Source organism: Syzygium oleosum, unplaced genomic scaffold, assembly GCF_021117445.2.
Source record: "Syzygium oleosum isolate NSW1041296 unplaced genomic scaffold, Sole_v2.1 Sole_v2.06, whole genome shotgun sequence".
Taxonomy (NCBI): Eukaryota; Viridiplantae; Streptophyta; class Magnoliopsida; order Myrtales; family Myrtaceae; genus Syzygium; species Syzygium oleosum.
Window position 1 is genome coordinate 1,239,472 of NW_026607490.1, and position 14,856 is coordinate 1,254,327.

Consider the following 14,856-nt stretch of genomic DNA (forward strand, 5'->3'; position numbering starts at 1 on the left):
CATTACTGATACGGAGGATCATTGATATTTATAACTTGTTTCACCATATGTACTCATCATTATAACCATTAGTGATAGAGATAGTTTCGTAATTATCAAAATCTCATAAGAATGTTTTCCAACAATTATTACTTGAACAAATAACATATAGCTACTGGCCCAAAAAATAAAAGAAAATAAACAACTTGTGCCTTATAGCTGGCAAGCTTCAACAAGGGGAGGTACCATGCGAACAAAGTTTATATAAGGCAGGAAAAAGAGATCTTTCTCACTACTCAGCCAAATTTTTATGTATTCTTCAATCATAGACCCTTACAAAGCGGAAATATCGAAATTCCTACAATTTGAAGAATCATTTTTTTCACTTCTCCTCGGATTTCATATATCCAAAACCTCGTTGACTAAACATAAAAGTAGTCACAGCGAAGAGAGTATTCATAGACCTGGGTTAGTGGGCATGTCAAGTTCGATTTTGCTTGCTCCACTTTACTAAGTCGGAAACGAAAGCTAAAGTCGAGTACGGTCCCTCTAAATTTCTCAAAGTAATTGTCATGGCTTTCGCATGCTGACTCGATCCCTATTTGAGAAGTTTCGTATGATATATGCGAGTTCAAGTTGAAGAAGAGAGAGAGAGAGAGAGAGAGAGAGAGCCTGTGAGTGAGTGATGGCTGGGCTGTTCGATAAGCAAGTCGACATATACGCGGATGCGAGGCCGACATATCCGAGGGAGTGGTACCAGAAGCTGGCCGCTCTCTCCCCCCGCCACGCCTTGGCTTGTGATGTTGGTCAAAGCTGCTCTTGGGGTCCTCTCTCTCTCTCCTCGCGCGATTGCGGTGGTGATTATGCTGCTATTTGAGGACTGCTTTCTTCTTAATCTAAACTATCACTATTTGATTTATTATTGAGCTAGATGTAATTTTTTCATTCTACCTTTTTTTTATATGAACTGCTAGCTACACAGCCAGCAGTAAACAATTTAGTACTGTATGCTGACGATTATATTGTTCTGTTCTCCAGAAGAACAAATTTTTTCTGTGCTGGTAAAATCGAACTTGACATGCCTAGGAATCCATATTAGTGTTGTTCCTTGGCCACATGTTTCCATTGCTTTATTTCCCTTGCGGAATGTAGGTTGCAAAACATTATTAGCAAGTGATTGCCACGGACGTGAGTGAGTCGCAACTAAATCATGGCATCCTACATCCCTGCGTTCGGTACATCCACACTCCGCTATCCATCTCAGACGACGAATTGTTAGCCATGATATGACTGTGGCTGAAGCCATACATTGGTTCGACCTCCCCAAATTCTACTCCCACGCGAACTGTGTCCTTTGCAAGTCGGAGGGCATGATTGTGGTATGGGGCTATCAATCCATCCAAGTCGGCCCTACCTTTGATCCGATACTAAAAAAGTTCCTCGACGCGGCACTTCCTTACTAGAATCCTAACATCCGGTACTTGTTCGACCAATACAAGACATTGCCGTTCCCTTTTGAGAGTGTCGGTTTGGGATCTGAGGGTAACCCAATGGGACTCGACATACCGAAGGACAGTTTCTTTCGATGGATTTATGGGGATCTTAAGGTAGTGGTCCACAATGACGGCTAAAGAACAGGGAGTGGAGTTGTTGAGTGAGGGGGCTGTAACAAGTTTGAGAGGGCTTGGAGTGGTACAAAGCTGGTGAGGAACGTGGTCTATGATGCCTCTATGCTTGCAGGGAAAGTGACAAGTTGTTGAGTGAAGGTTTTGCTCGCAATTTACCTTCATATGATTAGGGATGTTTGAAAACTGTTTCAAACAATAAGGCCACTTCTCTAAGATGATTGGTGTCAAGATCGTAATGGCCTATGTTTTGGTTGTGTTATGTGCTAAAGTTGCCATCCGTGAAAATAAATATATAAGGTAGAATTGATCTGATAGTTGCTCACATTTTTTCATTAATCTTTGCTAATCCTTTATCATTTTCTGTATTGCTCACTCATCTAATCCGGAGAAAACTAAGCTAATAATCCGACCCCACTTCTCAATTGGTTGGAGAAAGTTTCGAAAATATTGCCCTTCACCGATTCTTTTGGTTGTTAGTAAATTTCTGATAATGTTGGTAACTCACCGGGTTATCTGACATCTAAGTTAAGGGTCATACTTATTCTAATGACGGGGCTTTGAAATTTCCACCGAGTTAACTTTTGCCAACTTTTCCCTTGACTAGACCCGCAGACTCGTCCAGGGTCAGGTCCATTGTGTTTTTGTACAAGGCTTTCAGGCTGTCTGGCACAATTAGTGAAAGATGTAAATTTCTATGTCCTCTTTGACTTTATTTTTTGGTCGAATCTCTTTGACTTCATCTTTATGGAATTGAACCGACATGGTCATGAGTAGTTGATATATGGAATCATTGATCCTTTTTAATTTCCATATTTACAAGTTGAGAAAATTTTGAAATCCTGCACTGAGGTGACATGTGCGGGAAAATTATTCAAAAAGTTGTAAACTTATTGCACTTTTGTCAATTGAGTTTTAAACTTTTCAATTTTGCCAATTGAGTTCTAAATCTTTTTGCCAATTTGCCAATTGAGTCCATTCGTCCAATTTTAACCGAAAATCGTTGAAGAGGACACCAGTCATGTCACGTAGGACGGCAAAAGCTGATGTGGATAATTTTTAATAATATTTCAATATTTTTTGAATTTATTTATTTATTATTTATTTATTTTTCTTCCCTTCTTCCTCCTCTAGCTGGTTGTTGGGCGTTGGCAACAACCGAAGATCGGCCAAAGGTGAAGGCCTATGAGGACGGGCCTTGCTAGATCTAGCGAGGTTGCGCCTTGCCATCATTGGTGAGACAGCGAGGTCGGGCTCGACATGGCTGGATGAGGCTCAGCCTCGCTAGATTTGGCAAGGTCGCGCTTCGCCCAATGATGGTGAGGCTCAACCTTGCCAGTAGCCTCGCCGGCCAGAGGAGGAAGAAGGAAAGAAAAAGAAAAAGAAAAAAAGATAAAGAAAAGAAAAAAAAAGAAAGGAAAAAATTGAAGAAAAAATATTAAAATATTATTAAAAAATTATCCATGTCAGCGTTGGTCGCGTCACGTAGGACGACCAGCGTCCATGTCAGCAATTTTTGGCTAAAATTAGCCAGTTGGACTCAATCGACAAATCACGTAAATGTTTGGGACTCAATTGACAAAATTGAAAGGTTTTTGACTGAATTAGCAAAAGTGCAATAGGTTTACGACTTTTTGGACAATTTTCCCAACATATTCTGCCATATCTCTATCAAACATGTCAATATCAGGTGGGAAAGGAATGACTTTGGCGTAGAAATAGCGAAGAACATCTTGAGTTTTAAAGGGCCCGAGCCCGTTGAAATCAAATGTTCAAGGGATAATGACACAAACAGTCCTTGAAGTTTTTTCTAATGTGCAATATGGTCCCTGAACTTTAGCTTAATGTTTAATGTGGTTTCTAAACTTTTAATTTGTCGAATGTGGTATCTGAACTTTTGGCACATGTTCAATGTAGCCCTGAACTTAAATTAATGGAAGGACTATATTGAACATTTATCAAAAGTTTAGGGACGACATTGTACAAATTAAAAGTTTAGAAACCACATTAAACATTAGGTTAAAGTTCATGGATCACATTAAACAAATTAAAAATTGAAGGATTACATTGCACATTTGGCCAACATCAGGAACTGTTTGTGTAATTTTCCCAACTTTTAATTGCACCGTGAAATACCAGAAGAGGGTAACGAAGAGCAAACTTTGCGAGGCTCACCATTATCATCTTCGTATTGGAAAATTCCGTCCAAGGTCAGCTTATTTAAATACTAACTCGCAATTCTAGGTATGTCTAATATGGCTCCATGTCCATCTAACCAACTCTTGGAAAGTCCGTCTATACTTTGCTTAAAAGATACCGTCTACAGCTGTTAGTAATTAATTGAACAATGTCATCGAGTTTATCGACAAACTCTGGGTATATTAAGCAAACATCTTGGCCTGCTGCGGAATTTCCTTCGTATTTGTCGGCCTCTGTTTTTACATTTGACGAACCAAACCGAAACCTGACCCTAGTACGAGGGGAAACCAAGTCCTTATGGCAAACTCGGAGGCCAGAACAAGCAGATACAACCCACAAGGAGTTCGGTATCAGGTGTTTCTGAGTTTCAGAGGGCCCGACACTCGTCGCGGATTTACCAACACCCTCTGTCATGGCATGAACGATGCCGGGATCCGCGTTTTCATGGATGATGAAGAGCTTCGACCTGGAGAAAGAATCAGTGAAGAACTTCTGCAAGCAATCGACAACTCAAAGATCTACATGCCTATCTTCTCCAAGAACTACGCTTCGAGTCATTGGTGCCTCTGCGAGCTTGCGAAGATGGTGGAGAACACCTCTGAATCTAAAACAGATGGAAATAAGAAGGTGATAATGCCCATCTTCTACGACGTGAAACCCGATGACGTGAAGCTGAAAACGGCCTTGTACAGCGAGGCAATATTGAATTTGGAGCAACAGAAGAAGAACAAGTTCAGCCCAGAGGAAGTAGAGAAGTGGAGACGGGCTCTCAGGGAAGTCGATGACACCAAGGGATGGGAGCTGGAGAACTATCAAGGGTAACCGATTTATAATTTTTTTCTTTTTCTAGGCCTAATTCTTGAAAAACAGAACTGTTCTAATAAAATGTGAGAAATAACTAGTTATATACGATAAGACATCAAAATCTTTCTTCAAAAATCAAAATTGTCTGTTCTAAGCATCCTTTTCACTTTTATACTTGTAAGACTTCAGCTTTTGAGTCTTTTTTGTTCCTGGACTCTTTTTTCATTATTTGAAAGAGAAAAGCCCTTACAGTTTTCTTTCCCAAGTATTCTCTGGGGACCTTCTGATTAGTTTTTCCATGGGAAAATTGACAGAGGATGCAGATGCCTCTGAGACAAACAGTTCTTGGCAGTTGACTTCTGAACTCCATCTTCATTAAGGCCTCAATACATCGGAAGGCTCTATTTATATTGCCATTTGTCCATTTCTACATATATCGTTCCCGTGCATTGTTTGTCCTCACAAATTAATGAATGTTTGGCATCCATATTGTGGAGAACATCATTCTTTTATATGCTAAACAAACATTTGTTTATGCATGATTTACACTAACCATGGTCATCCACAAAGTTTATAACGATTGAATAAAGGCCACGCAGCTCGGTTTGAGCTGTAGTCTAATCATGCTGAAAGTAATTTTAACGTTGCATAAGGAAAATATTTCTGCTAGATTTTATAGCCAAGTTTTGAGGTCATGAGATTCTAAACAGTCTCGCCAATCCCCTCCTACTTGGTTGAGGGTCCAGCAGCATACATGGATTGTTATCTGTGTCTCAACTACAATGGTTTGATTTTGTGGCAGACATGGGGAACTTGTCAAGTTGATTGTTGACGAGGTTATGTATAAGCTTAAGTCGAGACAAAGAAAAGTGACTGATGATTTGGTTGGGATCAATGATCGCTTATCGGCCATAAACACTTTATTAGACATCAACTCCAGTGGCGTGCGGCTTGTTGGAATTTATGGCATGGGTGGTATTGGGAAAACCACTCTTGCCAAGATGATCTTCAACCAACTATCTTGTTACTTTGGAAAGTACAGCAGTTTCCTTGATGACGTACGAGAAAAGTCACAAAACGAGGGCTTAGTCAAGTTGCAGGAACAATTGTTATCCGATATCGTTAATTCTAGAGTGGCTCGCAACATCGACAGAACTGATTATGGAATGAACACGATTGGAGAAATACTTGGCAATAAAAAGGTGCTCATTGTTCTCGATGACGTCGATGAGAGCGAGCAAATCGAGGATCTAATTGGGAAGAATTCTCTGTATCCTGGAACTAGGATACTTGTTACCACTAGGAAAAGAAGGGTTTTGAAAATTAAAGGATTTAAGTATGAAATCCTATCTTATGAAATGGAGGCATTGAATGATGAAGACGCACTTCAGCTTTTCTCTAGGCATGCATTTGGCAGAGACTCTCCTCTAAATCCTTACTACAGTCTTTCAAAAGACATCGTCTCTACCACGGGAGGGTTGCCTCTAGCTCTTCAAGTAATAGGTGCATTGCTTTCTCATCACGAAGAGAGAAAATACTGGGAAGAAACATTGGACAAATTAAGGAGAACGCCTCATAGGGATGTCTTGGGAAAGTTGAGGATCAGTTATGATGCCTTAGATAGTGATGAACAGATATTTCTTGATATTGCATGCTTTCTCATCAATGAGGAGAAGATTAACCCAATTTACGTGTGGAAAGATTGTGACTTTAGCCCCTGACATGGTATTGATGTCCTCATCAACATGTCCATGATAAAGCTTTTAGATGGTAGTAAGTTTTGGATGCATGATCAATTTAGAGATCTTGGAAGGGCGATTGTTCGTCAAGAAAATCTAAAGCACCCAATCAAGCGAAGTAGGGTTTGGAATGATGATGATGCCCTTAACATATTGAGATCAACAGAGGTAAAGTGCGCCTTACTTGAAAATCATTGCTTAAGATACATGTGAAGTGAAATACACAAACTGTGCAGACATAACCTCATTGTTTGCTTGGATTGGCAGAGTAAGGAAAATGTTCAAGCACTCAAACTGCAAGGAGAAATTTGGGAAGATGCTCGTGTTATCGTTACTCCTGATGAGCTTAGACGCTTTCAACATCTGTGGTTCCTTTGGTTAAGAGATGTATCCTGCGAGGGGGACTTTACAGGTTGTCTTTCAGAATTGAAGTGGATTCGTTGGCGTTACTTGGATTATCCTTCTTGGTTAACTCGAGTTTTTAAAGCAACCAATTTGTGTCTAGAGAATCTAGTAGTGGCAGAGCTTTCAGGAGATCAAATCACAGATGGTTTGGTGGAAAGCCTAATCAAGGTATGTTAGCATTAACCTATAGCAGAAAAACTGTCTCAATTTAAGAAAGAATCAAAACGGTTTTGGTCTCTCTATTGCAATACTTTTGCAATTAACCGTTTGTCTTGTGGTTCATTCACTTTTGCAGGAGGGAAAGAAATTGAAAGTTCTCACTCTCGAACATAGTTTGGGCATAACTAGAACACCTAGTTTTCCTGAATGCTCAACTTTAGAAAGATTGACTCTTCAACATTGTGCTCATTTGGTAAAAATTGATCGCTCCATTGGGAATCTAAGGTGCCTCATTCACTTGAATATTAACTCGTGCAAGAAACTTCAAGATTTGCCTGAGAAACTTGGAGATCTACTAAATCTTCAATACTTCTCTGTAAGGGACTGTTCCAGCTTGAGTGAACTTCCTGACTCTGTTTCGCAATTAACATTGTTGATGAAGCTGGATGTATCGTCCACGATGATTACGAGATTACCTGATTCTATTGGTAGACTAACACGTTTGGTAACTCTCAAGATCTCATCCACGCCAATTGCCGGACTTCCAAACTCCATCAATGATTTACAGAGTCTTTCGTCTTTCCATGTAAGTCACAATGTGATTGAGGAACGCCCCACCTTCATGGAAAACTTACAATTTTTACGAGTATTCAAATTGTTAGGTGGGGGTCATTTTGCAGCACGATGGGAGTTACCTAGCATCATTGGAAGGTTAAGGAATCTAGAAGAGTTATACGCGGATTATTTTCCAGAGCTAGAGGGTGAAGTTCCTCCTGAAATTGGAGAATTGTCCTTGCTAAGAATCTTAAGCTTAAAGCATACTCGGATCGTTAGGGTGCCTGGGACTATCAGCAAGCTTCATCCCCTCCAAACACTGGACTTAGAAGGTTGTGATGAGATTCAAGAGTTGCCGGGGCTTCCCGACAGTTTAATCGTTTTGCGTCTGAAATCCAAGTCTATACAGATAGTCCCTAACATCTCAAACCTTACAAATTTAGTTGAATTGCTCCTATCTGATGGCTCTGAAAATGGGAACCCTTCAAATGTAATTCAAACTTGTGACTTACAGTGGATCGGGAAGCTATCCAAACTGAAAAAGTTGGAATTGTGCATTTTAAATGTCCCCTCACCGCCTACAGAGCTGAGTTCTCTTCCTTTGCTCAGCCAGCTTACTTTAACTGGACTAGACCTGCAAACCGTCAGGAAACTTCCATCGTCTCTGCTGGAGTTGGAACTGAAAAATGTCAATTCAATAGATTCACTATCGTCGAACTTGAAAAATTTGATAGAATTGAGGCTCTTTGCCACTCGAGTGAATGAAATGCATCTCGATGGCCTTCCACAGTTGGAAAGGTTGACCGTGTCGGAGTGTGAACTCCTCGTGAGATTGTGCATTGTGTCAACCATAGCGAAACTAAAAGAAGCCGAGGTATCTTCTTGTGCAAGGCTAGTTGAAATTCGATTTCTCGGTGCATTGGAATCTTTGGAGAAGCTTTCAGTCGAAAAGTGCTATTCTATGAGAAGGCTTGGCGGTTTATCAAACTTGAAAAACCTGAAGGATTTAAAAATCCAGGAAATCCCCGAGCTACAAGTCATCGAGGGCCTTGATGAATGGAGACGACGTGCCACAAGCTGGAGACATACAAGGTGCGTCTTCTACTTACTATTCACAAACTGCACGCACTGGACAGTGCCCTTTCCCCTGTTTTGTTTGTTCTCAAACATAAAACTGGAAGGTCCACTGGGAGGAGTTTCTGACGGATAATTGCATAGATGATAATCTCGTTTTTTTTTTGTCGAAATGATAATAATCTCGTTAGAACTCCTAAACATGTTGGCCAAATTCTGTTTTTGGTTACTTGAGTGTTGAACCGAATCTAAAACGTTCAATTAATGATCAATCTCATGTTCGACAGCATTTGGTCGTTGGAATTCTCCACCTTGAGCATTAAATGGATTCATTTCAGAGTCTCTATCATCATGTCATACGAACTAATGGAACTCGTAGAACTTAATGATGCCTTGCTATTGTAGGTCCGAAACCTCAGGAGAAATGAGTTTTGTCCCCCAACCGGATTGTTCGGAGAGACTCACGACATGTTTCTCAAGCATATTAGACGGTATCTGCAAGCTTTTCTAGTTTGTTAACTGATGGCTTGATAAATGACTTCCATACTCTTCATCAAACTTGGATGGAAATCCCTGTCAAGAAACAAGTACTGCAGAGAAAAAAGAATGCATATTGAACAGGGACTTGGTCTGCTCTGAGGATTTAGTGCCCATTTCTCCAAGGTAAGTCAATGACATTGTGGTTCGGCGATCAATATGACATCTTTCGTGAACTACGTCCTTCGCAAGCCAGGAGGCATAAGCCCCATCTGGGGCCATCGAGTTCAAAGTTGGCCCTACCTTTGGTCTGACTAGAGAAACTACTCCGACCAATACATGGCCTTTGCCGTTTCCTTTCAAGAGAGCGTTGGTTGGGGATCCGAGGGACACCTGGCGCTGCTCGATAAGGAGGATTTCGGGGATGGATTTCTAGGGATTTTGAGATTTCTTGTATTTCTAGGCTTGAGCAGAGGATACGAAACTTGATGGAGCATTGAGTCGAGTCAGAGTGAAAAATGCTGAAAATGCAAGTGTGATACGATGAGAAGTAAGCTAACAATCCCACCCTACTTCCCATTTGTTTGAAACTTTGGATAAGGCTGGCCGCTCTACCCGTGAGCTACAAGGTTCCATTTGCTTTACGTGTTGGAATTAGGAGAGGTACATTGATGTGGGGCATGTTGCCATCGCTATGAAATTTGATGCTCTCGAGTGAATTCGCATTTCAAATGGAAAATAAATCAGGCCTTCATCATCTAACAGCTAGCTACCTCAAACTTCTAAAACAATTGACGGGTGGTTTCACAAAATTTCTCTAGAAATGTTGACACTCTTCGAAATTTAGGAAGATTAAAAGTTGGTCTGTGATTAAAATTAGTTGGTATTGGATGCGATAAATGTTGGCACATCAGTCAAATTAAGATCGGTGATTTCAAATAAAAGTCAATAACTTCAAAGGCGTTGGTGACTCACGATAGTAAACATTGACAAATTATTAAAGTAGTTAGTAATCTTCGAATTATGAAGAAAAGTTCATACTTTTCAATGTCAAGCAAAATTAAGAGTTGGTAGACCATTAATTAGTTGATATCTTAATGTGACGAATCGTGGCGGAGTTACGGGGCACGGAGAGACAAATTATTAGGATTCATAGCCGCAGGTTAATGTGAAGCTAAAATTAGCTAGAAAAGTTTTTTTATACAGCTTTTTTTCCGTTCTTCCCGATGTACCAGATGGATTTCGATGAGTTTGTATGTGGGTGAATAATACGATAAGGAAATAAAGAACTTCACTATGCCGTTAAATCCTTCTATCTGCTTCCTTTTCTCGAGGGCTCATTCCGGATCACGGTATTTTTCATTGGAGAGCATCAGGAATACTTTGGTTCGACGGGGAAGAACGACAAGGAGGAGACTGAACTATTAATACGGAGGTTGGGCAAAAGAAAAAAAAAACAAAAAAGAATTATGGAGAAAATAATTGCTTTATTTATAAACGGCTGTGGCAGGAGCATATATTGAAAATGCAAAAATCCCGCATCGTCGTCTGAAAATATAAGACTGTCGATATGAATCAAAACGATAATGTTTTGAGAATAATATTAGGCAGCGCAACGAACAAAGCAGAAACTAAGATCCAAGGCAAATACGACACGGGCAGAGGCCGATCGGGAGGAGAGATGGTTGATCTGCTCGACAAGCAAGCGGAGATTTACGTAGACACTCGCCCGACGTACTTCAGCACACTGGTACTCCATGCTCCCTCTCGTACTCCTCGTCACTCTCTCACCTGGGATGTCGGCACCAGCAATGGCCAAGCTGCCCTTGGCGTCAGTCCTCTCTCTCTCTCTCTTTCACTCTGCGCGCAAGATTAGTAGCAAGTTTAATGTTTGTGTTGATACGATCGAACCAACATTGATCGTGAATCGTGACGTGGTTAGCCCATCTTCTGGATCTTTGCCAAAAAATGGGGTTGGCCAGATATGATCGCAGATCATGCGAAATTTGACACTTTCCATGAATAATATAATGCTGAATGCATGTCTCGCCAAAGAGGATTTTGAGGAGCATCATTCATTCACATACTCACCTTGTACCAATATTTTCTTTTCATTTGGTTTTTGGGGGTAATTGACTAGACGTAGAAGGTGTAGAGAATGAGCGGGATTAGCTTATCCTGGGTGAATATTAGGACTTTGCTTCACTTCAACACTTACCTGAATCTCTCAGAACTACTTTCAACTCCTCATTGATACTGAGAAGATGATTTATTTGATTTGATTTTGTTTGGGGCTAGCATTGGCTGCATATCGACTTACTAATTGCTAAACTGAAGGTGCTCATCCTCCATTTTCACGTAATTTATCTCAAATCCTGTTAGTGTTTGTTTGAATGTGAACTTCAAAACTGAAGTTCTGCCCGTGTCAGTGTCTTCCAAAGCTTCATTTCCCTTTCGTTTTTGCCCTAAATGGGCTTCTCTTCCCTTCTCCCCGCTTTATGATGATAGATCTTTCTCCAAGTTCTAAATTGTCTGAATAATTTTCTTATCAAGTTTATCACATAGAGTCCAAAAATGATCACTGGCCATCAATTTCAAAGCTCAATATCTTTCATTACTACCGGATTGTTGTTGTTACGTACGACTCTGTTCATATGCCCTGCACCTGCTTGTAAAATAGGTAGCTGAGCACTAAGACCAGCTGATTGCCACGGACGCGAGCGCAGCCCACCTAAAATTTGCCATGCAGCATCCAAGGGTCCGCTACATCCACACCCCAATACCCATCTCCAACGACGAAATTGTGACCTTAATCAGAGGCGAAAATTCAGTGAATTTAATTATGGTGGCACAAGCCGTGCACTGGTTCGACTTCCCCAATTTCTGCTCCCCTGTGACCCGTCTGCTTCGGAAACTGGGAGGTGTGATTGCAGTGTGGTGCTACAATGATGTTGAAGTGAGCCCTACACTCCATCCGGTCATGAAACGCTTCCACGACGCTACACCACCCTTCTGGGACCCAGCCATAAAGTACTCAATCGATGGGTACAAGAAACTCCCATTTTCCATTTGTGAGTGTGGGATTGGGATGCGAAGGTGAGCCATTGCTACCGGATATACCGAAGGAGCTCTCTTTAAGAGATTTCCGGCTAATTTGGGTCGAAAATTGCTGACTTGAACGACGGCTTGACATGGATAACTTATATAATTTTTTAGAATTATCCAAAATGAAAAGTTTATGACTAGATTGACATCTGTTTAATAAATTTAAGAATTTTTTTTGTAATTTCCCGAAAAACTGTTAGTGGATCATTATAGTAGTTGGTGAGCTTTGAGGTGTAAAAAACTATTTGTACTTTCCAAAACCAAGCAAGATAAACAGTTTGTACCAACACTAGAGGCTTGCCCTAATAGCCACTATTCTCTCATGGGAATGGGTAGGTGGGGAGTTCGAAACTCCCTTCCTCCGGATTAGGGGGGGTCTCCAGGTGGGCCTACTAGGGGCCTGCCGAGCTCCTTGTAGGAGCTCCAAAGTCCAAAAATACACTTGTTAGACAAAAAACAAAAGGTTTATAGGTTACTATATTTAGATGATATCTTAATATTACATATATTAAATGAAAAATGCATGGGCAATTTCGGAATATACAAAAGCCAAGAAACTTTCGTATTTTCATACCTGGTGAATTTGTATTTCTAGGCTTGAGCAGAGAAAATGAAACTTATGGAAGTTGGACTGCGTCAAGCAGGTGAATGTGTATTGACAATGCAATATGGATATAACAATTCTGTTTTTAGCTAGACTCGATCTGATGATTGACATATGTAAGACGGTATTTTATAAAGTTAATGTTAATCGTGTTTGACTATCAGTCAATGATTTCAGTAAATTTTCCATTGTTATTACCTAAGGTAAAACTACTCTTTATGGATATAATGGATGACATCTATATATTAAAAATCAACACCTGATTTAGTACATGTGAGCATAAAGTGAATGTGAAAAAAAAAAGTATATTCAAGGATTAATGAAACGAATTGCGACCGAGTTCCGGCACGTAGAGACAATGGCGCGGGAAGTGTGCATGTGTTATGCTAGCTGTATACGTTTTTTGTTATATTCTTGGGTTGCTACAACTACATTCACGCCAAAATAGCGGACAAATGATATCTGAGTAGCTTCATGAAAGTCAAGGTATCAAAGCTAAGCTTCCTTATCCAACATTATAAGATCAACTCCAGTAGATCTAAACATAGTACATATGAATCTCGTAAATTTAGGATTTTCCAAACGACACGATTGGCGAATTCTTTTATTACACAAATTGCATTAAATTATATCTATTGTAGGAGTGCGTTACAATATGCCGCAAGTATAAATAGATACCGCACTTGAACCAACATGTCGTGCGGAACAAAAAGTAAGGGGTGAGTAAAAAATGGTTCGAGTTAAAGCAATCAACTGAACAGCTTTTTGCAGTTTGGTTCGGTTTAAAATTACTTTTTCGGGAAAAAAAAACAACGGATCACAAATCAAATCAAAATGTTTTTCGGGGTTTGGTTTGGTTTCAATTTTTTTGAAACCAAATCAAACCGCAAAATCATATTGTATAAATTATTAATTTTGTTAATTATTTTTGCCATCTATATATGGAGCAGCGTACTGATTTTCATTGTGTGTGAATTCATGAATTGTTGTAACCATAGATTTTGGTTTTCTTCATGAAATTACAAAACATGAAGAGAAAAAAATGAAAGAAGAAAGAATGATTAAACTGAATTAATAACAGAGGCGTGAGCTCGGAGAGATTTGTGTGGAGTCGAGTCTATCGAGTTGAGTTATTAAACATTGTGGGTATTGGGTATATACTAGGACTGGGAAATACTTGAGCGTGAGTGATTGTAACTCTGTAATTCTCTGATTTATTAGTGAATTATTTGCTGGCTCTCTCCGTGGACGTATGTTTTAACATTCGGACCAAACTACGTAAAATTTCTCGTGTCCTTTTATTGTTCATCGTTTTTTTTCTATGTCAAATTTCTATAGCTCCCTTCTTAATTGCAAAGTTACCATCCACTTCCGCTGTGTCGCCGATTTACAACAATTGCCATCCATTCATGAAGGCTGTTTCTAAAGACGTGTTCTTGATCCACAAGATGTCTCTGGGGTTACGTAAAATATGACATGTAATATTGTTGAGGATCATTGGATTATGTATATGTAAACATATGTATTGTACTTGTTTATTTTTAATGAATTGATATTTTCATCAACTAGTACAATCTGTTGCGAGACTAGCACAAACACACATAAATTGCTGAAAGGTATGTCATCAGGCAATGACTGGCTCACTCACACGAGTAATCACCTCAAGTGCTATAGTAAGAGATGAGACTGTATGTACTATAAATGATGATAGAGAAAATTTAGTACATAATATAATTTTACGTCACCTTGGTTAGAATCAAGATAAGGTCTGTGATTTGTATGTGATAAAACCAAACATGATAGCCCCACAATCATGTATGCCCGATGGAAGCTGGATGCAAGTACTTAATTAGGCGTTGTAGAAAGCAAGCTGATATAGCACTCGAGTTAAACATATGTAGATGATAATCATGTGACTATGCTTAGGCTAAGATCCGTATAGTGGATATGTTTAATAAATGATATACGCTCTTATAGAAAAAGAAATCCACTATGGCATGTAATTCATATTACATGTGTTTTATACGACCGATTAAGGAGGTGAATGAAATTATCCCTATTTACTCATCGTGTGTGTTTCGGAAGTCAAGCGATCGAATAATAAAATAGACAGAATAAGAAAATAAATCGG

The 14,856-nt window shown here is 39.7% G+C and overlaps 2 protein-coding genes and 2 pseudogenes across 2 annotated transcripts; all 4 read left to right on the forward strand.

Moving 5' to 3' along the window:
• The first annotated feature begins 664 nt into the window (after window positions 1-664).
• On the forward strand, window positions 665-1,739 carry LOC115661523 (uncharacterized; annotated as a pseudogene).
• Window positions 1,740-4,100: 2,361 nt separating this feature from the next.
• On the forward strand, window positions 4,101-6,328 carry LOC130134538 (disease resistance protein L6-like). Its single transcript, XM_056312396.1, has 2 exons — window positions 4,101-4,621; window positions 5,410-6,328. The coding sequence occupies exons 1-2, from the start codon at window positions 4,101-4,103 to the stop codon at window positions 6,326-6,328; spliced, it is 1,440 nt and encodes a 479-aa protein (XP_056168371.1).
• Window positions 6,329-6,352: 24 nt separating this feature from the next.
• LOC115661525 (disease resistance protein RPV1-like) lies at window positions 6,353-9,516 on the forward strand. Its single transcript, XM_056312397.1, has 4 exons — window positions 6,353-6,514; window positions 6,614-6,919; window positions 7,047-8,557; window positions 9,480-9,516. The coding sequence occupies exons 1-4, from the start codon at window positions 6,353-6,355 to the stop codon at window positions 9,514-9,516; spliced, it is 2,016 nt and encodes a 671-aa protein (XP_056168372.1).
• Window positions 9,517-10,697: 1,181 nt separating this feature from the next.
• Window positions 10,698-12,189, forward strand: LOC115661578 (uncharacterized; annotated as a pseudogene).
• Window positions 12,190-14,856: the final 2,667 nt, after the last annotated feature.